Below are 25,365 nucleotides of genomic sequence, written 5' to 3'. Positions count from 1 at the left end.
TAACACGACACAACAAGATATAACACAACACGACAAGATATAACACGACAAGACAAGATTTAACACGACACAACAAGATATAACACGACACAACAAGATATAACACGACACAACAAGATATAACACGACAAGACAATATTTAACACGACACAACAAGATATAACACGACACAACAAGATATAACACGACACGACAAGATATAACACGACAAGACAAGATTTAACACGACAAGACAACAAGATTTAACACGACAAGACAACAAGATATAACACGACAAGACAAGATTTAACACGACAAGACAAGATATAACACAAAAAGACAAGATATAACACGACAAGACAAGATATAACACGACACAACAATATATAACACGACAAGACAAGATATAACACGACAAGACAAGATTTAACACGACAAGACAACAAGATATAACACGACAAGACAAGATTTAACACGACACAACAAGATATAACACGACACGACAAGATATAACACGACTAGACAACAAGATATAACATGACACAACAAGATATAACACGACACAACAAGATATAACACGACACAACAAGATATAACACGACACAACAAGATATAAAACGACAAGACAATATTTAACACGACACAACAAGATATAACACGACACAACAAGATATAACACGACACGACAAGATATAAAACGATAAGACAAGATATAACACGAAACAACAAGATATAACACGACAAGACAAGATATAACACGACACAACAAGATATAACACGAAACAACAAGATATAACACAACACGATAAGATATAATACAACAAGAAAAGATATAACACGACACAACAAGATATAAAACGATAAGACAAGATATAACACGACAAGACAAGATTTAACACGACAAGACAAGATTTAACATGACAAGACAACAAGATATAACACGACAAGACAAGATTTAACACGACACAAGATATAACACGACACAACAAGATATAACACGACACAACAAGATATAACACGACAAGACAACATTTAACACGACACAACAAGATATAACATGACACAACAAGATATAACACGACACGACAAGATATAAAATGATAAGACAAGATATAACATGACACAACAAGATATAACACGAAACAACAAGATATAACACGACACGATAAGATATAATACAACAAGAAAAGATATAACACGACACAACAAGATATAAAACGATAAGACAAGATATAACACGACAAGACAAGATTTAACACAAAAAGGCAAGATATAACACGACACAACAAGATATAACACAACACAACAAGATATAACACGAAACAACAAGATATAACACAACACGATAAGATATAATACAACAAGAAAAGATATAACACGACACAACAAGATATAAAACGATAAGACAAGATATAACACGACAAGACAAGATTTAACACGACAAGACAAGATTTAACATGACAAGACAACAAGATATAACACGACAAGACAAGATTTAACACGACACAACAAGATATAACACAACACGACAAGATATAACACGACAAGACAAGATTTAACACGACACAACAAGATATAACACGACACAACAAGATATAACACGACACAACAAGATATAACACGACAAGACAATATTTAACACGACACAACAAGATATAACACGACACAACAAGATATAACACGACACGACAAGATATAACACGACAAGACAAGATATAACACGACACGACAAGATATAACACGACAAGACAAGATATAACACAACAAGATATAACATGATACAATATATAATACGACATGACAACAAGATATAACACAACATAACAAGACATAACATGACACAACAAGATATAATACGACAACAAGATATAACACGACAAGATATAACACAACACGATAAGATATAACACAACACAACAAGATATAACACGACATGACAACAAGATATAACACGACAAGATATAACACAACACAACAAGATATAACACGACACAATAAGATATAACACAACAAGACAACAAGATACAACGTGACATGACAACAAAATATAACATGATACAAGATATAACACGACACAACAAGATATAACATGATACAAGATATAACATGACACAACAAGATATAATACGACAACAAGATATAACACGACAAGATATAACACAACACGATAAGATATAACACAACACAACAAGATATAACACGACATGACAACAAGATATAACACGACAAGATATAACACAACACAACAAGATATAACACGACACAATAAGATATAACACAACAAGACAACAAGATACAACGTGACATGACAACAAAATATAACATGATACAAGATATAACACGACACAACAAGATATAACATGATACAAGATATAACATGACACAACAAGATATAACATGACACAACAAAATATAACATGATACAAGATATAACACGACACGATAAGATATAATACAAGAAAAGATATAACACGACAAGACAAGATTTAACACGACACAACAAGATATAACACGACACGATAAGATATAATACAACAAGAAAAGATATAACACGACACAACAAGATACAATACGACAAGACAAGATTTAACATGACACAACAAGATATAACACGACACGATAAGATACAATACAACAAGAAAAGATATAACACGACACAACAAGATATAACATGACACAACAAGATATAATACGACAACAAGATATAACACGACAAGATATAACACAACACGATAAGATATAACACAACACAACAAGATATAACACGACATGACAACAAGATATAACACGACAAGATATAACACAACACAACAAGATATAACACGACACAATAAGATATAACACAACAAGACAACAAGATACAACGTGACATGACAACAAAATATAACATGATACAAGATATAACACGACACAACAAGATATAACATGATACAAGATATAACATGACACAACAAGATATAACATGACACAACAAAATATAACATGATACAAGATATAACACAACACAACAAGATATAACACGACACAACATAACACAAAATTACATGACATAACAACAAGATATAACAACAGACACTAAACAACATAAATTAAAACACTATGAGCATTAAAATGACGCAACACAAAACATTACACAAATTGTCACAAACATGCGAACACTGACGCTTGTCAAAGTAAACTACAGGATTCGGTCAGTGTGTGCTGCACTCAAGAGTCTGGTTGAACACAGCTATTGTTTTGCTCATGAGCACTTCAGCTGGGCAAATATTTGTGTCAACAAACTATATTTGGTTTTGGTATTTTGTGATGATGAGCTCATCTCAGGTGTTTGGTTTTCATTGGTTTATTTATTAGTTTAGTGTAATGTATTACCGGTTTTCTGTGGTTCAGTTTTTTTTTGCCTCAGAACAGGATGTCCACTGTCCATCTGTTTACTGCTCACACAGTGGCTGGAGGGTGAGGCAGCAGATGGCCTTTCTTCTGGGCTACCTGCCCACCTCTCCACCTCTCTCTCTCTCCTATTCTCTCTCTCTCTCCTATTCTCTCTGTCTTTCTACCTCTCTCTCTGCTACATGTTAATCTTTTATTTGCCGACATCATCTTTCTGTCCAGACTGTGTTCGTAATTCTGATAGTTCGTAGTTCGGATCGGGACGTTTGATAAGTATAAACTCATTACATCAGAGGTCCACACCGCCGTAGTAATGTCAAAATAATATTAATATTGCAACATGAAAAACGTTTTTTGTCTCTCCTGTTAGTGTTCTTTGTGTTACTTCTGTTTGGGGGATAAACATAATGAATCATGTTTTAAAGTATCTGGTGAACACTCAAATCAGCAGCCAAACAACAATAACTAACTTCCTGTTGTCCCTCACAGTTTGGAAAACCTCTGCTGTAGATTTTAATGATTGCATGAACTTTCTTGTCACGCCACCATCAGGAAAACTTTACATTTTTAGCTCCTCTTCTGTCTACAAAACCAAACTTATCACTGAAGCAGTGAAATCACTGTGTTTAGAGGATAAATGTTGTCACGTTTTAATCTGTAAAAGGTTTAAAGCAGCTCAATCGACTACAGGTTCTCAAAATCCCAGTTACAACACGGCATGACAACAAGATATAACACAATACAAGATATTACATGACATAACAACAATATATAACACGACATGACAACAAGATATAACACAATACAAGACATTACATGACATAACAACAATATATAACACGACATGATTGTGGCGGTACTGAGTTCCCCAGACTTTAGTTGTCAGTCAGACGACTGAAAAACAGTTCCCATCCACATAATAATATAAAATAAAATGCCTTCTTAATAATAATAATGAACAAATGCCTCTTCGCTAATGAACAAATGCCTCTATATTAACAAACAATTAAGGAAACTGAAATATTGGTTTGTGGTTTTCCCTTTACCCTCCTTTAAAGTTTTCCCAAATAAAATACACTAAAAGAAATGGGTATAAAGGGTTTCATTGAAAATCAACAAATGAATAGAATACAAAAATACAGCCTGCAGGCGTTAGGCTATCGTAAGGCAAGCCAGCTGTTGCACAAATAGCACCTAAACGTCCCAGTGCAGGTAACCTAATTGGTTGGCACTTAACTTGTTTCCCCAACTAGGAGTCAACACTCTCAACAAACAAAACACAAAGATCACAGAATCCCAAAAGGGCCCAAAACAGACCAGAGTTTCTGGTAAAGCTGATAATACATGTTGCATTGAGAGAAGGAGAGATCAGAATGACACTGGGTGTGCAATTTCCCTCCTCTTTTAAGCCCTACAGAAAGGGCGTCGTTACCCCCTGATTGGCCAAGAGGGGAATGCACCAAGCTGCTCTCAACTATCATTTAAGAGCCAGTCCCCACACCCTGCAACAGGTGAACTGAATAACCCTCTAATCACTCAGCAACTCAACCAAAAAAACACCAGGGAAAAGGGAAACAACAGCAAGCACCAGAGTATTGGCAGCTGCCACACTCCCTCCCCCATATAATAAACACCGCCTCCAAGGTGTTTTACACACATCCTTTAGACAGTTATTTACCTGTAATACAATGTCACAAAAAACCCATAACTTCATCCTCATCACTAGTGTCACTGTCCAGAAAAATGCGCATGACTGCCTCTCTCTCCTGAGCCTCCACTTCAACAGAGGTTGGGCGACACTCCTTCAAATCACACACATTAACCACCCTTAGATCCTTTCCGGTGTCCTCACGCACAATCCTGTAATTCACAGGGCCTACCTGCTCAACAATGCGGTACGGACCAATCCATCGTGGGGCCAGTTTAGCTGTGTAATTTTTGGAAGCCTTGGAGACGGGATGGGCTTTCATCCAGACCCTATCGTTCATTTCATATGTGACATGTCGCCTGTTTTTGTTGTAGGTATGAGCCTGTTTCCTTTTTGCCTGTGCCAGATTGGACTCTACCAGAGCTTGGACATTTTTCAGAGCACGTGGGACCTGAGAAGAGGGCTCAAAAGCTCTGGCAAAAGGTCCCTTCAAAGATCCTCTAAGCAGCAACTCAGCTGGGGAAAAGCCGGTGGCTTCATTGACTGCGGAGTTCAGGGCAAAACGCAACTCCGGTATGAAACGATCCCAACTCTTATGCTTCTCTCCAACATACGAAGCTATCATGCTTTTTAGTGAGCGGTTAATACGCTCAGTCATGTTAGTCTGTGGATGATAGGCAGTTGTGAGTTTATGGACAACCCCCCAGCTATCACACAACTCTTTGAAAACCTCTGATGTGAACTGAGGTCCCCGATCTGATAAGACATGTTTTGGGACACCCCAACGTGTAAAGATGTCCTTCCGCAGATATTTGCTGATTGTGGAAGCAGTAGCATTACGTAAAGGAAACAACTCAACCCAACGACTATAATAATCTACCACAACAAGTAATTGGGTGTTTCCCAGGGAACTACGAGGCAGAGGGCCCATGAGGTCCAAACCAAGCATTTCCCATGGCTCCGTTACCTTTGTCTGCTGGAGCAAGCCAGCAGGCTTCCTGGACTCAGGTTTATATTTCTGACAAATAGTACAAGATCTTACATATTCTGCGACATCTGTCCATATTTTCGGCCAGTATGCAACTTCACGAATCCTTTGCTGGGTCTTATATCGTCCAAAATGACCACTCAAAGGGTTATCGTGGTATGCATGCAAGACGACTGGACGAAGTGACTGTGGAACATATACCTGGTATAGGTCACCACGGTCAAGATGTTTGGTTTTCCTGTAAACCGTATCCTCCAAAATGACAAAACCGGAGTCTGCTTCACTGCCAGGTTTGTCATCAGTGAGCAGTGCCTGATATATTTTCTGGATGTCTGGATCACTCCTCTGGGCTTTCCAGACATCCTCATCAGTCAGAGGAAAAGGTACAAACTTCTCATCCCGTGTCAGGGAACGAGTGTACAATGCAAGGGAGGCTGGACCAGTGGCCCGCGACAGAGCATCCGGTGCGTTGTTCAACTTACCCTTACGATATTCAATCGTAAAAGAAAATTCCTGCAGACGCAGTGCCCAGCGTATAAGCCTGGAGCTAGCTTTATTGGTGTTAAAGACCCACAACAATGAAGAGTGGTCAGTGACAACAACGAAAGGTTTCCCTTCCAGATAGTGTCTCCATTTCTCCAGACTCCACACCACAGCCAGACATTCCCGTTCTGTCGTGGAGTAATTTTGCTCTGACCTTGTTAGAGAGCGGCTGCCATAAGCGATAACCTCTTCTCTAGAGGAAGTGTTCGATCTCTGAGCCAAAACTGCTCCTAGACCTGTAGAACTTGCATCGGTGTAGACGACAAATGTGTTACACATATCAGGGTGACCAAGGACAGGAGGAGAGGTCAGATGGTCTTTAAGACATTGAAATGCCTTCTGACACTCCTCTGACCACTTAAACACGACTCCTTTCTTTTTCAGCGCATTCAGGGGCTCCGCAATCATTGAAAAGTTAGGGACATAACGGTGGTACCATCCAGCCAGACCCAAAAACCTTTGAACTTCCTTGAGGTTTCTAGGCACAGGGTAGTCACAAAGTGCTTCTGTCTTTGCTGGATCTGCCTGCACTCCCTCCTTGCTCACCACATGACCCAGGAATTTAAGCTCGGGACAACAGAAGTGGCATTTCTTAATATTGAGTGTAAGGCCAGCCTGCTGGAGGCAATCAAACACTCGCTGGACGTCATGAAAGTGATTCTGGACGTCTTTGGAATAGATTATGATGTCATCCAAGTACACCATACAGCACTCTCCTAGGCAGCTCCTCAGCACTTGAGTCATTAGCCTTTGGAAGGTAGCTGGAGCTCCCTTCAAGCCGAAAGGCATAACCCGAAAATGGAATAATCCAAAACATGTGACGAATGCCGTGAGGTGCTGGCTTTCCGGGTCCATTTCTACCTGCCAATAACCACTGTTGAGATCTAAGGTGGTGAACACAGCTGAACCTGCCAGAGATTCAAGTATCTCAGAAATCGTTGGTAGAGGATAGGCATCTCCCTCGCTACGTTCATTAACACGGCGGAGATCAACACAAAATTGGGGTGTTCCACCATCTTTTCTAGGCACCACTACAATCGGGGATGCCCATGGTGAATGGGAAGGTACAATGATACCCTGTTGAAGCATCTCTTCGATCTGCTCCTTAACCATCTTCCGCTTTTGTAGGGGTAATCGATAGGGCGCTGGGTAACCACAACATCACTGTTTAATTTGATTTTATGTTTCAGCACAGAGGTACGGCCTAAAGTGGTGGTGCAGACCCGCGGGTTGTTTAGCAAGAGTTGGTACAATTTCTCAGCCTCCCTCCCTGTTAAACCACTGTCTGCAACAGCAGTATGGAGCAGACTGAGTAAGTCATCACCTTTAGGAATACAAGCTAGGTTACACCAGTCATCACTAACGGCAGGCAAGAGCGGTAATGTAGGTGGTAAGATAGTATACAAAGCAACACTGCTCACACTCAGAACACCCCAACAATCACTAGGGCACAGGACAGGCTGGAAAGGGAAAACCCTGGTGGTGTCATCACCAGCAAAAGAGTATACCTTGTCCCGGACGTTGACCTGGAGCCCACTCATGCTCATAAAATCTAAACCAAGAACTAATGGATACACCAACACATCTGCATCCAGTACTGCGGTAGGTACGAACCAACTGTTACCATGCATGCTGAACTCCAGTACTTTACATCCAATAGGATTTGCTTGCTGGCCATTCGCAAGATACATTGGTCCACCCTGCCATGATACAAGGGACTCATTGGGGCCTTTGATCTTATTCCACAGACTCACATGCAATAAAGTGTAAGTAGCACCTGTGTCCACAAGCGCTTTCCCATGACGCCGACGTACCGTGATGGGCACAACCAACTGTTTTAGACTAGTGGGCGGGTGAGATGGAGATCCCACCACACTAGTAGACTTTTGCTTTTGGCGGTTCTTGGCTGCAGGCTGACTAGCAACAGTAGCCATGGAACCTTTTTTTCTGGACTCTGAAGTCTGTTTTGACTCTGACTTTTGCTGTCTACTGTATTTTGAGCTACCTGGGAAGGCATGAAACTGAGGGCAGAACCCTGGTGCATGCTCACCATGGCAACGCCAACACAAAACCATTTCAGGTCTCTTTATAACCTTCTTTTCAGTTGTACCATTAGCTTTGTGAGATTCGTTCAGAGTTCTCCTGTACCTTTTCTGGTTTTCATAATCTACTTCTATTTGACTCCCAATGCGGATCATCTCATCTATGGAGGTAACCCGACCACGGAGCTGACATGCCAGAAAGGGATTCATAGCCTTCAATATTCTTTTTAAAATCTCATCATCTGTGGCCGAAGAGTGCCAACGTTTGATAAGTGCTTGAAAGGAGAAAACAAAGTCTCGTAGTGACTCATTTCTTCCTTGCACCCTGGTTCGAATCTGTTCTTCCAGAACATCAACATAGTCCTCGGGAAGAAAAGATGATAGGAAAGCTCTCTGAAATTCCTCCCATGAATGGATTTTCTCCCTAACAGTCTCCCACCAATCACGTGCAGAACCATGCAATACACTTCTCATGGTCGCTAGGATCTCACCATGAGTAAGTGGTTTCAGAGACAGGAAGTCACTGCATCTTTGCAAATACACCAAAGGATCTTTCTCATCCTGAGGCCCGCCATAGCAAGGGAAAAACATCTTAATTGGAAGTTTGCCATCAGTACACTACAACCATCATCCTGGAAAATTTCACCCTTAGGAGCAGCAGCTCCTGAGCAATCTGAAGGAACTCCCACAGGAGCGGAGATAGGCAACAAAACAACATTTTTAACAACTGGAGAAACAGGATATGTGTGTGCTTGAGACGAAACTGCAACAGGTGTGACTGCTTCTTTAAGGACCAATTCCTCTCGCTTATGTATTGAATTGACCTGAGAATTGAGTGCACACTGTTGACGCACAAGAGACTCAAGGGTAGCCTGCACTGAACCCATCTGCTGTTGCAATGTATGCACCTCGGTCACCAGAAGTTGTACATCCTTGTTTTCAGTGACCGCGGATGTAATGGAGGTCATCAAGTTTTGACGGTCAGTAATCAGGGACTCTTGGAACTCAGACTGTGTTTGTTGTGCATTCCACTGAATGGCATTTATGCACTTTGAACCAAAATCCCTTACTTCTGCGAGCAAATGGTTACTTGCTTTCTCCACCACATTTGTTATGAGAGTAGTACACATTTTTAGAGCTTTATCAATGGGTATGCCCTTTGAAATGTTTGACAGCCACTCACGCTGCCAATCCACTGTATTTTTAAACACAAGTTTCATCGACTCTACAGCATTAGCAAAAATGACTAAATCCGAATCTGAGTGTTCCTGGGTGGGAGGAGCTACAGGAACTGGGGATGAAGGCGGAAGTAATAAGCCCTCTAAAGCCAAAAGAGGATGAGTGTCCACAGACAATTGTGGTTCTACTGGAGCATCTACCCATCCCTTTTCATCATCATCATCATCCAGCACGTGCACCTCCTGCCCAACTACAGGCATATCCAAGCTAACATTTAGAGAAAGCTCGGATTCCAATTCCGCAAGCGACGGTTCAAATGCGGTCATTGTAATGTCTGGATCTTCCCAAGACATGATGGATAGTCACTAGTAATTATTTGGACTAATAGTCAAGCTACACTCCACATACACATTTCAGAAATATACACTCAAATACACTTGCTAAATAGATATCAGAAGATGGGACACAAAACTAAATCTCTTTATTGAAAGATTATGCTTTGTGTTACGTGTCCCTTCGTGGTTGCCAATTATGTGGCGGTACTGAGTTCCCCAGACTTTAGTTGTCAGACGACTGAAAAACAGTTCCCATCCACATAATAATATAAAATAAAATGCCTTCTTAATAATAATAATGAACAAATGCCTCTTCGCTAATGAACAAATGCCTCTATATTAACAAACAATTAAGGAAACTGAAATATTGGTTTGTGGTTTTCCCTTTACCCTCCTTTAAAGTTTTCCCAAATAAAATACACTAAAAGAAATGGGTATAAAGGGTTTCATTGAAAATCAACAAATGAATAGAATACAAAAATACAGCCTGCAGGCGTTAGGCTATCGTAAGGCAAGCCAGCTGTTGCACAAATAGCACCTAAACGTCCCAGTGCAGGTAACCTAATTGGTTGGCACTTAACTTGTTTCCCCAACTAGGAGTCAACACTCTCAACAAACAAAACACAAAGATCACAGAATCCCAAAAGGGCCCAAAACAGACCAGAGTTTCTGGTAAAGCTGATAATGCATGTTGCATGAGAGAAGGAGAGATCAGAATGACACTGGGTGTGCAATTTCCCTCCTCTTTTAAGCCCTACAGAAAGGGCGTCGTTACCCCCTGATTGGCCAAGAGGGGAATGCACCAAGCTGCTCTCAACTATCATTTAAGAGCCAGTCCCCACACCCTGCGCAACAGGTAAACTGAATAACCCTCTAATCACTCAGCAACTCAACCAAAAAAACACCAGGGAAAAGGGAAACAACAGCAAGCACCAGAGTATTGGCAGCTGCCACATGATAACAAGATATAACACAATACAAGATATTACATGACATAACAACAATATATAACACGACACGACAACAAGATATAACACAATACAAGATATTACATGACATACAACAATATATAACACAACAGGACATGACAACAATATATAACACGACATGACAACAATATATAACATAATACAAGATATAACATGACACGACATGACAACAACATATAACACGGCATGACAAGCTATAACACAACACAACATAACAACAAAATATATAATAAAAGATATAACACAACATGACAACAAGATATAACACAATACAAGATATTACATGACATAACAACACAATATAACATGACACGACATGACAACAAGATATAACACAATACAAGATATTACATGACATAACAGCAAGATATAACACAACACGACATGACAACAATATATAACACGACATGACAACAAGACATGACAACAATATATAACTCAATACAAGATATAACATGACATAGTAGCAAGATATAACACTGCATGACAAGTTATAACACAACACAACATAACAACAAAATATAACATAATACAAGATATAACACAACATGACAACAAGATATAACACAATACAAGATGTAACATGACAACAAGATATAACACCGGATGACAACAAGATATAACACAACATGACAACAATATATAACACAATACAAGATATTACATGACATAACAACACAATATAACATGACACGACATGACAACAAGATATAACACAATACAAGATATTACATGACATAACAGCAAGATATAACACAACACGACATGACAACAATATATAACACGACATGACAACAAGACATGACAACAATATATAACTCAATACAAGATATAACATGACATAGTAGCAAGATATAACACTGCATGACAAGTTATAACACAACACAACATAACAACAAAATATAACATAATACAAGATATAACACAACATGACAACAAGATATAACACAATACAAGATGTAACATGACAACAAGATATAACACCGGATGACAACAAGATATAACACAACATGACAACAATATATAACATAATACAAGATATGACATGGGATTACAAAAAGATATAACACAACACAACATGATAACAATATATAACACAATACAAGCTATAACACAACATAAAAAGATATAACATGACATAAAAACAAGATATAACATGACATAACAACAAGATGTACCACAACATAACAACAATATATAACATGACATAAAAACAAGATATAACACAACATAACAACAAGATATAACATGAAATAACAACAATATATAACATGACATAACAACAAGCTATAACACAAAATAAAAAGATATAACATGACATAACAACAAGATATAACATGACATAACAACAAGATGTACCACAACATAACAACAATATATAACATGACATAACAACAAGATATAACACAACATAACAAGATATAACATGACATAACAACAAGATATAACATGACATAACGAGATATAACATGACATAACAACAAGATATAACATGACATAACAACAAGATATACCACAACATAACAACAATATATAACATGACATAACAACAAGATATAACATGACATAACAACAAGATATAACACAACATAACAAGATATAACATGGCTCAGCCTCCTCCATCCTTCCCCATCCTCCTCCACCCTCCCTCATCCTCCCCCATCCTCCTCCATCCTCCCTCATCCTCCCTCATCCTCCTCCATCCTCCTCCATCCTCCTCCATCCCCCTCCATCCTCCCCCATCCTCCTCCATCCTCCTCCATCCCCCCCCCAGTCTCTCTGAGCAGTTGACCTCTGAAAAGCCTCATTAAGAATTCAGCAGAAAACTCAGACTGATGTCTAAAGACAGAGCGAGTCCTGAGGCAGGAAGTCTGGAGGGAGACGACGAGACTCGGCTGATCCTGCTGACCCACTTCACAGAGGAGGAGACGAATATAGTTTCATGTTTAAAAAAAGGCTCCGTAATTTCCTAAAACAGCTGCTCGCTGTAGGTTTAATCAAACAAACAGGAGGAAATAGTGACTTTTTTGGGGACTATTTTCAGAGGCGGATTAATCTACATTTGGTGGCGTAGTGAGTATTTGGGGCAGCAGGACGGTGGATGTGGGACTGAGTCACATTAAAAACGTCTTCAAAATAAGCCACAAAATCTAAATTTCTAATGTAAATCAATAATTTTCATCAATTACTTTGGTCTATCTATCAATAATGTGAACTTTTACTTTCAGTGGCAACACATTCAGATAATTCTAGTGTCACAGCACTATAAAGAAAATGTTCTTAAAAGTTCTGGATGTGGATCAGTCTGATTTGGAGTTGATGTTTGTGTTTATTTGTGCTAAGCTAGGCTAAACATGCCCTGAACCAGACTCTGGAGAACACAAAGAAATGTTGAACTGTTCCTTTAAATCTCTATAACGTTAAATAGAAAGAATCGAGACCCCAGGACGCTTCCCAGAGGGACCCCACGAACTATTAAAGACAGAAAACCTCAACAGTTTACTAAATTTTGTACGGCTCCTTTAAATTAATCGTTGAATTCTGTGTTTTTCTGTCTCTGAACAGAAACTGCTGAGTCATGTCTGCCGGCCTGGACGACACAGACAACGTGTTCGGTGAGTCTCACACACACAAACAAGTACTTTTACTCTAGCATAGTATTTTTACTCTTTGGCATTAGTACTTTTACTGTAACAGAGTATTTTTATAGTGTAGCATTAGTACTTTTACTGGAACAGAGTTTACTATAATACCAGTATCCGTTAAAACAAATATGCGTTGATGCGTTTTTATCGTGTTATTATCGTGTTATTATCGTGTTATTATCATGTTAACTTTGACAGCCCTAGTTTCAATATATATATATATATTTATTTTTATTTTTTATTTTTTTTTTTCACCTCTCATAAAGTACTTCACTTCGTCTGCATGTCGTTTGGATCTAAAATAATCATTTATTTTTAGTTAATATTCTCCTAAAAAGAAGTCCAGAGAGTTCTTTAACACAACATTATGTATCATGAAGGAAACTAAACCGGATTTTTAAAGTTCATTAATAAAGCAGCTGTTTACGGAGTATTTCTCTTTTTATTATTTATTTGTTATACTACCTTATTCTGGAAGGCACAATACCTGTTTCTTTTTTTTTTTTTTTTTTTATTATTATTTTGGGGGCATTTTTTAAGCGTATTTATTGATAGGACAGTGGATATAGTCTTGGAAAGGGGGAGAGAGAGAGAGATGACATGCGGAAAGGTCCACAGGCCGGATTCGAACCCGGGTCCACCGCTGCCAGGACTGAGCCTTGGCCACACATGGGCGCCCGCTCTACCGACTGAGCTAGCCAGGCGCCCCACAATACCAGTTTCATCACAATTATTAATAAACTCTTGCTGGGATTTAAATGTAACTTAGACTAACAGATTAAATTAGAAAAAATGTTTCAGTTTGAAACTAACAAACTATCTGGTAAAATACGCAAATAATAAAAACATAATAAGACAGGCTTGTTTTACTATCTTTGCGAGGACCATGTCAGTTGTAAACCAGCGTACTGAGAGAGAGACCCTGGTTTTAAGGTTCACGTTAGGGGGCCTCACAAGTAGAGACAGACCAACACGTGTGTGTGTGCGTGTGTGTGTGTGTGTGTGTGTGTGTGTGTGTGTGTGTGTGTGTGCGCGGTCAGCATGATGAATATTTGATGGCGCTCTGATGGGCTGAGTGGGAGGAGGAAGAGGAGGAGGAAGAGGAGGAAGAGGAGGAGGAAGAGGAGGAAGAGGAAGAGGAGGAGGAAGAGGAGGCAGAGGAAGAGGAGGAGGAAGAGGAGGAAGAGGAGGGGGAGGAGGAGGAAGAGGAAGAGGAGGAGGAAGAGGAGGAAGAGGAAGAGGAGGAGGAAGAGGAAGAGGAGGAGGAAGAGGAGGAAGAGGAAGAGGAGGAGGAGGAAGAGGAGGAGGAAGAGGAGGAGGTAGAGGAAGAGGAGGAGGAGGAAGAGGAGGAGGAGGAGCTCATTATGGAAATAAATTGCAGTAGCCGTGTTTCAACCAGTAGAGGGCTGTCACGATGCCAATTTACAACACAATATGTAGAATTAAAATACTTTAAGATTTGTACCTGAACCCATCAGTGACACTAAATACCCATAATCCTCTGGTTTCCAGGTGTTGAGGATGAACTGATGAATGTTAAATGTGACAGTGAGTCGTGAAGCTAATGGATGAGAGTGTGTGTTGGTGTTTCAGACCTGAACGAGGTCCCAGAGACGGAGCTGCTGGACAACAGCATCCAGAAGGGCCGCGCCCAGCTGTCCGTCAAAGCTCGCAGGCACCGCCCCTCCAGGTCCCGTTACCGTGACAGCGTGAGCTCCACGGAGGGCGATGACAGTCTGGAGAGGAAGGTACAGTTACTGTAAAAGTACTAATACCACAGTATAAAACATACTCTGTTACTGCAGTAAGAGTACTAATACCACAGTATAAAACATACTCTGTTACTGCAGTAAAAGTACTAATACCACAGTATAAAACATACTCTGTTACTGCAGTAAGAGTACTAATACCACATTATGAAAACATACTCTGTTACTGCAGTAAGAGTACTAATACCACATTATGAAAACATACTCTGTTACTGCAGTAAGAGTACTAATACCACATTATGAAAACATACTCTGTTACTGCAGTAAGAGTACTAATACCACATTATGAAAACATACTCTGTTACTGCAGTAAAAGTACTAATACCACAGTATAAAACATACTCTGTTACTGCAGTAAAAGTACTAATACCACAGTATAAAACATACTCTGTTACTGCAGTAAAAGTACTAATACCACAGTATAAAACATACTCTGTTACTGCAGTAAGAGTACTAATACCACATTATGAAAACATACTCTGTTACTGCAGTAAAAGTACTAATACCACAGTATAAAACATACTCTGTTACTGCAGTAAGAGTACTAATACCACATTATGAAAACATACTCTGTTACTGCAGTAAGAGTACTAATACCACAGTATAAAACATACTCTGTTACTGCAGTAAAAGTACTAATACCACAGTATAAAACATACTCTGTTACTGCAGTAAAAGTACTAATACCACAGTATAAAACATACTCTGTTACTGCAGTAAGAGTACTAATACCACAGTATAAAACATACTCTGTTACTGCAGTAAGAGTACTAATACCACATTATGAAAACATACTCTGTTACTGCAGTAAAAGTACTAATACCACAGTATAAAACATACTCTGTTACTGCAGTAAGAGTACTAATACCACAGTATAAAACATACTCTGTTACTGCAGTAAAAGTACTAATACCACAGTATAAAACATACTCTGTTACTGCAGTAAGAGTACTAATACCACAGTATAAAACATACTCTGTTACTGCAGTAAAAGTACTAATACCACAGTATAAAACATACTCTGTTACTGCAGTAAGAGTACTAATACCACAGTATAAAACATACTCTGTTACTGCAGTAAGAGTACCAATACCACATTATGAAAACATACTCTGTTACTGCAGTAAGAGTACTAATACCACATTATGAAAACATACTCTGTTACTGCAGTAAGAGTACTAATACCACATTATGAAAACATACTCTGTTACTGCAGTAAGAGTACTAATACCACATTATGAAAACATACTCTGTTACTGCAGTAAAAGTACTAATACCACAGTATAAAACATACTCTGTTACTGCAGTAAGAGTACTAATACCACATTATGAAAACATACTCTGTTACTGCAGTAAAAGTACTAATACCACAGTATAAAACATACTCTGTTACTGCAGTAAGAGTACTAATACCACATTATGAAAACATACTCTGTTACTGCAGTAAGAGTACTAATACCACAGTATAAAACATACTCTGTTACTGCAGTAAAAGTACTAATACCACAGTATAAAACATACTCTGTTACTGCAGTAAGAGTACTAATACCACAGTATAAAACATACTCTGTTACTGCAGTAAAAGTACTAATACCACAGTATAAAACATACTCTGTTACTGCAGTAAGAGTACTAATACCACAGTATAAAACATACTCTGTTACTGCAGTAAGAGTACTAATACCACATTATGAAAACATACTCTGTTACTGCAGTAAAAGTACTAATACCACAGTATAAAACATACTCTGTTACTGCAGTAAGAGTACTAATACCACAGTATAAAACATACTCTGTTACTGCAGTAAAAGTACTAATACCACAGTATAAAACATACTCTGTTACTGCAGTAAGAGTACTAATACCACAGTATAAAACATACTCTGTTACTGCAGTAAAAGTACTAATACCACAGTATAAAACATACTCTGTTACTGCAGTAAGAGTACTAATACCACAGTATAAAACATACTCTGTTACTGCAGTAAGAGTACTAATACCACATTATGAAAACATACTGTTACTGCAGTAAGAGTACTAATACCACAGTATAAAACATACTCTGTTACTGCAGTAAGAGTACTAATACCACAGTATAAAACATACTCTGTTACTGCAGTAAGAGTACTAATACCACATTATGAAAACATACTCTGTTACTGCAGTAAGAGTACTAATACCACAGTATAAAACATACTCTGTTACTGCAGTAAGAGTACTAATACCACAGTATAAAACATACTCTGTTACTGCAGTAAGAGTACTAATACCACATTATGAAAACATACTCTGTTACTGCAGTAAGAGTACTAATACCACAGTATAAAACATACTCTGTTACTGCAGTAAGAGTACTAATACCACATTACGAAAACATACTCTGTTACTGCAGTAAGAGTACTAATACCACAGTATAAAACATACTCTGTTACTGCAGTAAGAGTACTAATACCACAGTATAAAACATACTCTGTTACTGCAGTAAGAGTACTAATACCACATTATGAAAACATACTCTGTTACTGCAGTAAGAGTACTAATACCACAGTATAAAACATACTCTGTTACTGCAGTAAAAGTACTAATACCACAGTATAAAACATACTCTGTTACTGCAGTAAGAGTACTAATACCACAGTATAAAACATACTCTGTTACTGCAGTAAGAGTACTAATACCACATTATGAAAACATACTCTGTTACTGCAGTAAGAGTACTAATACCACAGTATAAAACATACTCTGTTACTGCAGTAAGAGTACTAATACCACAGTATAAAACATACTCTGTTACTGCAGTAAGAGTACTAATACCACAGTATAAAACATACTCTGTTACTGCAGTAAGAGTACTAATACCACATTATGAAAACATACTCTGTTACTGCAGTAAGAGTACTAATACCACATTATGAAAACATACTCTGTTACTGCAGTAAAAGTACTAATACCACAGTATAAAACATACTCTGTTACTGCAGTAAGAGTACTAATACCACAGTATAAAACATACTCTGTTACTGCAGTAAGAGTACTAATACCACAGTATAAAACATACTCTGTTACTGCAGTAAGAGTACTAATACCACATTATGAAAACATACTCTGTTACTGCAGTAAGAGTACTAATACCACAGTATGAAAACATACTCTGTTACTGCAGTAAGAGTACTAATACCACAGTATAAAACATACTCTGTTACTGCAGTAAGAGTACTAATACCACAGTATAAAACATACTCTGTTACTGCAGTAAGAGTACTAATACCACATTATGAAAACATACTCTGTTACTGCAGTAAGAGTACTAATACCACAGTATAAAACATACTCTGTTACTGCAGTAAGAGTACCAATACCACATTATGAAAACATACTCTGTTACTGCAGTAAGAGTACTAATACCACAGTATAAAACATACTCTGTTACTGCAGTAAGAGTACTAATACCACAGTATAAAACATACTCTGTTACTGCAGTAAGAGTACTAATACCACATTATGAAAACATACTCTGTTACTGCAGTAAGAGTACTAATACCACATTATGAAAACATACTCTGTTACTGCAGTAAGAGTACTAATACCACATTATGAAAACATACTCTGTTACTGCAGTAAGAGTACTAATACCACAGTATAAAACATACTCTGTTACTGCAGTAAGAGTACTAATACCACAGTATAAAACATACTCTGTTACTGCAGTAAGAGTACTAATACCACATTATGAAAACATACTCTGTTACTGCAGTAAGAGTACTAATACCACAGTATAAAACATACTCTGTTACTGCAGTAAGAGTACTAATACCACAGTATAAAACATACTCTGTTACTGCAGTAAGAGTACTAATACCACAGTATAAAACATACTCTGTTACTGCAGTAAGAGTACTAATACCACATTATGAAAACATACTCTGTTACTGCAGTAAGAGTACTAATACCACATTATGAAAACATACTCTGTTACTGCAGTAAAAGTACTAATACCACAGTATAAAACATACTCTGTTACTGCAGTAAAAGTACTAATACCACAGTATAAAACATACTCTGTTACTGCAGTAAGAGTACTAATACCACATTATGAAAACATACTCTGTTACTGCAGTAAGAGTACTAATACCACAGTATGAAAACATACTCTGTTACTGCAGTAAGAGTACTAATACCACAGTATAAAACATACTCTGTTACTGCAGTAAGAGTACTAATACCACATTATGAAAACATACTCTGTTACTGCAGTAAGAGTACTAATACCACATTATGAAAACATACTCTGTTACTGCAGTAAGAGTACTAATACCACAGTATAAAACATACTCTGTTACTGCAGTAAGAGTACTAATACCACAGTATGAAAACATACTCTGTTACTGCAGTAAGAGTACTAATACCACATTATGAAAACATACTCTGTTACTGCAGTAAGAGTACTAATACCACAGTATAAAACATACTCTGTTACTGCAGTAAGAGTACTAATACCACATTATGAAAACATACTCTGTTACTGCAGTAAGAGTACTAATACCACAGTATGAAAACATACTCTGTTACTGCAGTAAGAGTACTAATACCACAGTATAAAACATACTCTGTTACTGCAGTAAGAGTACTAATACCACAGTATAAAACATACTCTGTTACTGCAGTAAGAGTACTAATACCACAGTATAAAACATACTCTGTTACTGCAGTAAGAGTACTAATACCACATTATGAAAACATACTCTGTTACTGCAGTAAAAGTACTAATACCACAGTATAAAACATACTCTGTTACTGCAGTAAGAGTACTAATACCACAGTATAAAACATACTCTGTTACTGCAGTAAGAGTACTAATACCACAGTATAAAACATACTCTGTTACTGCAGTAAGAGTACTAATACCACAGTATGAAAACATACTCTGTTACTGCAGTAAGAGTACTAATACCACAGTATAAAACATACTCTGTTACTGCAGTAAGAGTACTAATACCACAGTATAAAACATACTCTGTTACTGCAGTAAGAGTACTAATACCACAGTATAAAACATACTCTGTTACTGCAGTAAGAGTACTAATACCACATTATGAAAACATACTCTGTTACTGCAGTAAAAGTACTAATACCACAGTATAAAACATACTCTGTTACTGCAGTAAGAGTACTAATACCACAGTATAAAACATACTCTGTTACTGCAGTAAGAGTACTAATACCACAGTATAAAACATACTCTGTTACTGCAGTAAGAGTACTAATACCACATTATGAAAACATACTCTGTTACTGCAGTAAGAGTACTAATACCACAGTATGAAAACATACTCTGTTACTGCAGTAAGAGTACTAATACCACAGTATAAAACATACTCTGTTACTGCAGTAAGAGTACTAATACCACAGTATAAAACATACTCTGTTACTGCAGTAAGAGTACTAATACCACATTATGAAAACATACTCTGTTACTGCAGTAAGAGTACTAATACCACAGTATAAAACATACTCTGTTACTGCAGTAAGAGTACCAATACCACATTATGAAAACATACTCTGTTACTGCAGTAAGAGTACTAATACCACAGTATAAAACATACTCTGTTACTGCAGTAAGAGTACTAATACCACAGTATAAAACATACTCTGTTACTGCAGTAAGAGTACTAATACCACATTATGAAAACATACTCTGTTACTGCAGTAAGAGTACTAATACCACATTATGAAAACATACTCTGTTACTGCAGTAAGAGTACTAATACCACATTATGAAAACATACTCTGTTACTGCAGTAAGAGTACTAATACCACAGTATAAAACATACTCTGTTACTGCAGTAAGAGTACTAATACCACAGTATAAAACATACTCTGTTACTGCAGTAAGAGTACTAATACCACATTATGAAAACATACTCTGTTACTGCAGTAAAAGTACTAATACCACAGTATAAAACATACTCTGTTACTGCAGTAAGAGTACTAATACCACAGTATAAAACATACTCTGTTACTGCAGTAAGAGTACTAATACCACAGTATGAAAACATACTCTGTTACTGCAGTAAGAGTACTAATACCACATTATGAAAACATACTCTGTTACTGCAGTAAGAGTACTAATACCACAGTATAAAACATACTCTGTTACTGCAGTAAGAGTACTAATACCACAGTATGAAAACATACTCTGTTACTGCAGTAAGAGTACTAATACCACATTATGAAAACATACTCTGTTACTGCAGTAAGAGTACTAATACCACAGTATAAAACATACTCTGTTACTGCAGTAAGAGTACTAATACCACATTATGAAAACATACTCTGTTACTGCAGTAAGAGTACTAATACCACAGTATGAAAACATACTCTGTTACTGCAGTAAGAGTACTAATACCACATTATGAAAACATACTCTGTTACTGCAGTAAGAGTACTAATACCACAGTATAAAACATACTCTGTTACTGCAGTAAGAGTACTAATACCACAGTATAAAACATACTCTGTTACTGCAGTAAGAGTACTAATACCACAGTATAAAACATACTCTGTTACTGCAGTAAGAGTACTAATACCACAGTATAAAACATACTCTGTTACTGCAGTAAGAGTACTAATACCACAGTATAAAACATACTCTGTTACTGCAGTAAGAGTACTAATACCACAGTATAAAACATACTCTGTTACTGCAGTAAAAGTACTAATACCACAGTATAAAACATACTCTGTTACTGCAGTAAGAGTACTAATACCACAGTATAAAACATACTCTGTTACTGCAGTAAGAGTACTAATACCACAGTATAAAACATACTCTGTTACTGCAGTAAAAGTACTAATACCACAGTATAAAACATACTCTGTTACTGCAGTAAGAGTACTAATACCACATTATGAAAACATACTCTGTTACTGCAGTAAGAGTACTAATACCACAGTATGAAAACATACTCTGTTACTGCAGTAAGAGTACTAATACCACAGTATAAAACATACTCTGTTACTGCAGTAAGAGTACTAATACCACAGTATAAAACATACTCTGTTACTGCAGTAAGAGTACTAATACCACAGTATGAAAACATACTCTGTTACTGCAGTAAGAGTACTAATACCACATTATGAAAACATACTCTGTTACTGCAGTAAGAGTACTAATACCACAGTATAAAACATACTCTGTTACTGCAGTAAGAGTACTAATACCACATTATGAAAACATACTCTGTTACTGCAGTAAGAGTACTAATACCACAGTATGAAAACATACTCTGTTACTGCAGTAAGAGTACTAATACCACAGTATAAAACATACTCTGTTACTGCAGTAAGAGTACTAATACCACAGTATAAAACATACTCTGTTACTGCAGTAAGAGTACTAATACCACAGTATAAAACATACTCTGTTACTGCAGTAAGAGTACTAATACCACATTATGAAAACATACTCTGTTACTGCAGTAAGAGTACTAATACCACAGTCGCCATGTCTCTTAAACTCCACCCTCAGTTAGTAACGCAGACTGATGACATCACGGTGACATCATACAATGTACATGTGTATGTGTGTGTGTATGTGTGTGTATGTGTGTGTGTGTGTGTGTGTGTGTGTGTGTGTGTGTGTTATCAGGACAGTCCGCTGCACTCCGCCCGCTCACCTCTCCACCTGGCCATGCGAGGCTCCTCCCCCTCCCCTGACTCCCTGCTGTCAGCTCGAAGCCCCGCCTTCTCCTTCGACACGTCACTGGTGAGACCAATCAGAGCGCACGAAGGTCGTCATGTTGTAAACATGGATGCTAATTAATGCTAATTAATGCTAATTAATGGTAATGAAAAAGAAAGAAAGAAAACAATCTGCCTCGCTCTGGTCGCTCAGGTGCGTCGCTCTCCGGAGGATGAAGGAGCGTCATTGGCCGCTCCCCCGCGGGGGCGGTACCGCCAGCTGACCAACGCCACGTCTCAGGAGGCTCTGGTGACTCCCAGCAGCTCGCCGTCCAGGTCCTGCCCGTCCTCCGACTGCTCACGGGTCTACATGAGGAGGAGCAGGAGGCCCGACAGCGAAGGTACACACCTGAAAACACCTGAACACACCTGAGAACACCTGAGAATTATAATACATACTATACTAGTAGTACAACCTCATATTATATGACTACTATACTATAGTATATATATAACAGACCGTTGCTATGTATAGCAGAGCGTTGCTACGTATAACAGACCGTTGCTACGTATAACAGAGCGTTGCTACGTATAACAGACCGTTGCTACGTATAACAGACCATTGCTATGTATAGCAGACTGTATAACAGACCGTTGCTATGTATAACAGACTGTTGCTACGAATAGCAGACTGTATAACAGACCGTTGCTATGTATAGCAGACTGTTGCTACGTATAACAGAGCGTTGCTACGTATAACAGACCGTTGCTACGTATAACAGACCGTTGCTACGTATAGCAGACTGTATAACAGACCGTTGCTATGTATAACAGACCGTTGCTATGTATAACAGACCGTTGCTACGTATAGCAGACCGTTGCTATGTATAGCAGACCGTTGCTATGGGCGCAGTTCTGATGTCAGACTCTGGAGGACTGTTTATGTGTCATGTTATTGATTTCTTCAGTAAGTAGCCGTGTAATAATCAGGATAATGTGCAGCATCGCCCTGTCGGGCTTTATTTCACAACAATGACCCGCTAGCTGTACGTTATCTCTAACTGGCTGTACGTTATCTCTAATTGGCTGTACGTTATCTCTAATTGGCTGTACGTTATCTCTAATTGGCTGTACGTTATCTCTAACTGGCTGTACGTTATCTCTAACTGGCTGTACGTTATCTCTAACTAGCTGTACGTTATCTCTAACTGGCTGTACGTTATCTCTAACTAGCTGTACGTTATCTCTAACTAGCTGTACGTTATCTCTAACACATCTGCACACGTACCTTTTTACATGAGTAGGAACAGAGGGTCGGACAGGTAGGTATGCACACCTGGAAACACACCTGGTCAGACACACGGCTTCACAGTGTCGGTGTGAACGATAAGAAACCATAAATATCATATTAATATTAATTGTGTGTTTGTGTGTGTGTGTGTGTGTGTGTGTGTGTGTGTGTGTGTGTGTGTGTGTGTGTGTCAGTGTTGGTTTCTGACTCCAGTCGGGACACGAGTCCGGCCGATCCCGACAGTCCGAACGTCGTCTTCGACAAGAAAACCAAGAGACGCTTCCTGGACCTCGGGTGAGATACACACGCACACGCACACGCACACATCACAGGTCATCAACGCCTCATCAGCTACACTGATCATGTGTTCTACTCTGAGGTCTTAATGCTCAGGCTGATCAGAATCCTTCAAAATATTCCTGAATCTAGATCAACCCCACCCCCCCCCCCTCCAAAACATTCATTCAAATCCATCACGGACTTTTGGAGAAATCCTGCTAACAGACGGACAAACTAACAAACCAACTGCAGTGAAAACATAACCTCCTCTCTCTCTGTCTCTCTGTCTCTCTGTCTCTCTCTCTCTCTGTCTCTCTGTCTCTCTCAGGGTGACTCTCAGACGTTCGTATATCCGGGTGAGGAAAGATAAATCCAACCGTCTCTCTGTGGGCAGCAGGTAAGTACATTACGTCCATCACGTCCATCACGCCCATCACGTCCTCTTCTTTAACAGAAACAATCAAATAAACAGATATGATGCATGTTCTTCCTGTCCTCACCCTGTCCTCTGTCCTTACCCTGTCCTCACCCTGTCCTCTGTCCTCACCCTGTCCTCACCCTGTCCTCTGTCCTCACCCTGCCCTCACCCTCTCCTCTGTCCTCACCCT

General features: G+C 38.5%; 1 protein-coding gene across 1 annotated transcript in view; it reads left to right on the top strand.

Moving 5' to 3' along the window:
- Nucleotides 1–25,365, top strand: part of LOC141781401 (sterile alpha motif domain-containing protein 14-like) — a 79,427-nt gene that overhangs the window by 51,340 nt on the left and 2,722 nt on the right. The window contains exons 2-7 of the mRNA XM_074657131.1: nucleotides 13,659–13,708; nucleotides 15,332–15,486; nucleotides 23,156–23,272; nucleotides 23,402–23,588; nucleotides 24,673–24,772; nucleotides 25,086–25,154. Coding sequence (XP_074513232.1) covers nucleotides 13,672–13,708; nucleotides 15,332–15,486; nucleotides 23,156–23,272; nucleotides 23,402–23,588; nucleotides 24,673–24,772; nucleotides 25,086–25,154 — 665 coding nt within the window. The 5' untranslated portion in view covers nucleotides 13,659–13,671. The remainder of the gene's footprint in view (nucleotides 1–13,658; nucleotides 13,709–15,331; nucleotides 15,487–23,155; nucleotides 23,273–23,401; nucleotides 23,589–24,672; nucleotides 24,773–25,085; nucleotides 25,155–25,365) is intronic.

This window comes from Sebastes fasciatus, chromosome 13 (assembly GCF_043250625.1).
Source record: "Sebastes fasciatus isolate fSebFas1 chromosome 13, fSebFas1.pri, whole genome shotgun sequence".
Classification (NCBI taxonomy): Eukaryota; Metazoa; Chordata; class Actinopteri; order Perciformes; family Sebastidae; genus Sebastes; species Sebastes fasciatus.
This window is presented reverse-complemented; position numbering and strand designations above follow the sequence as displayed.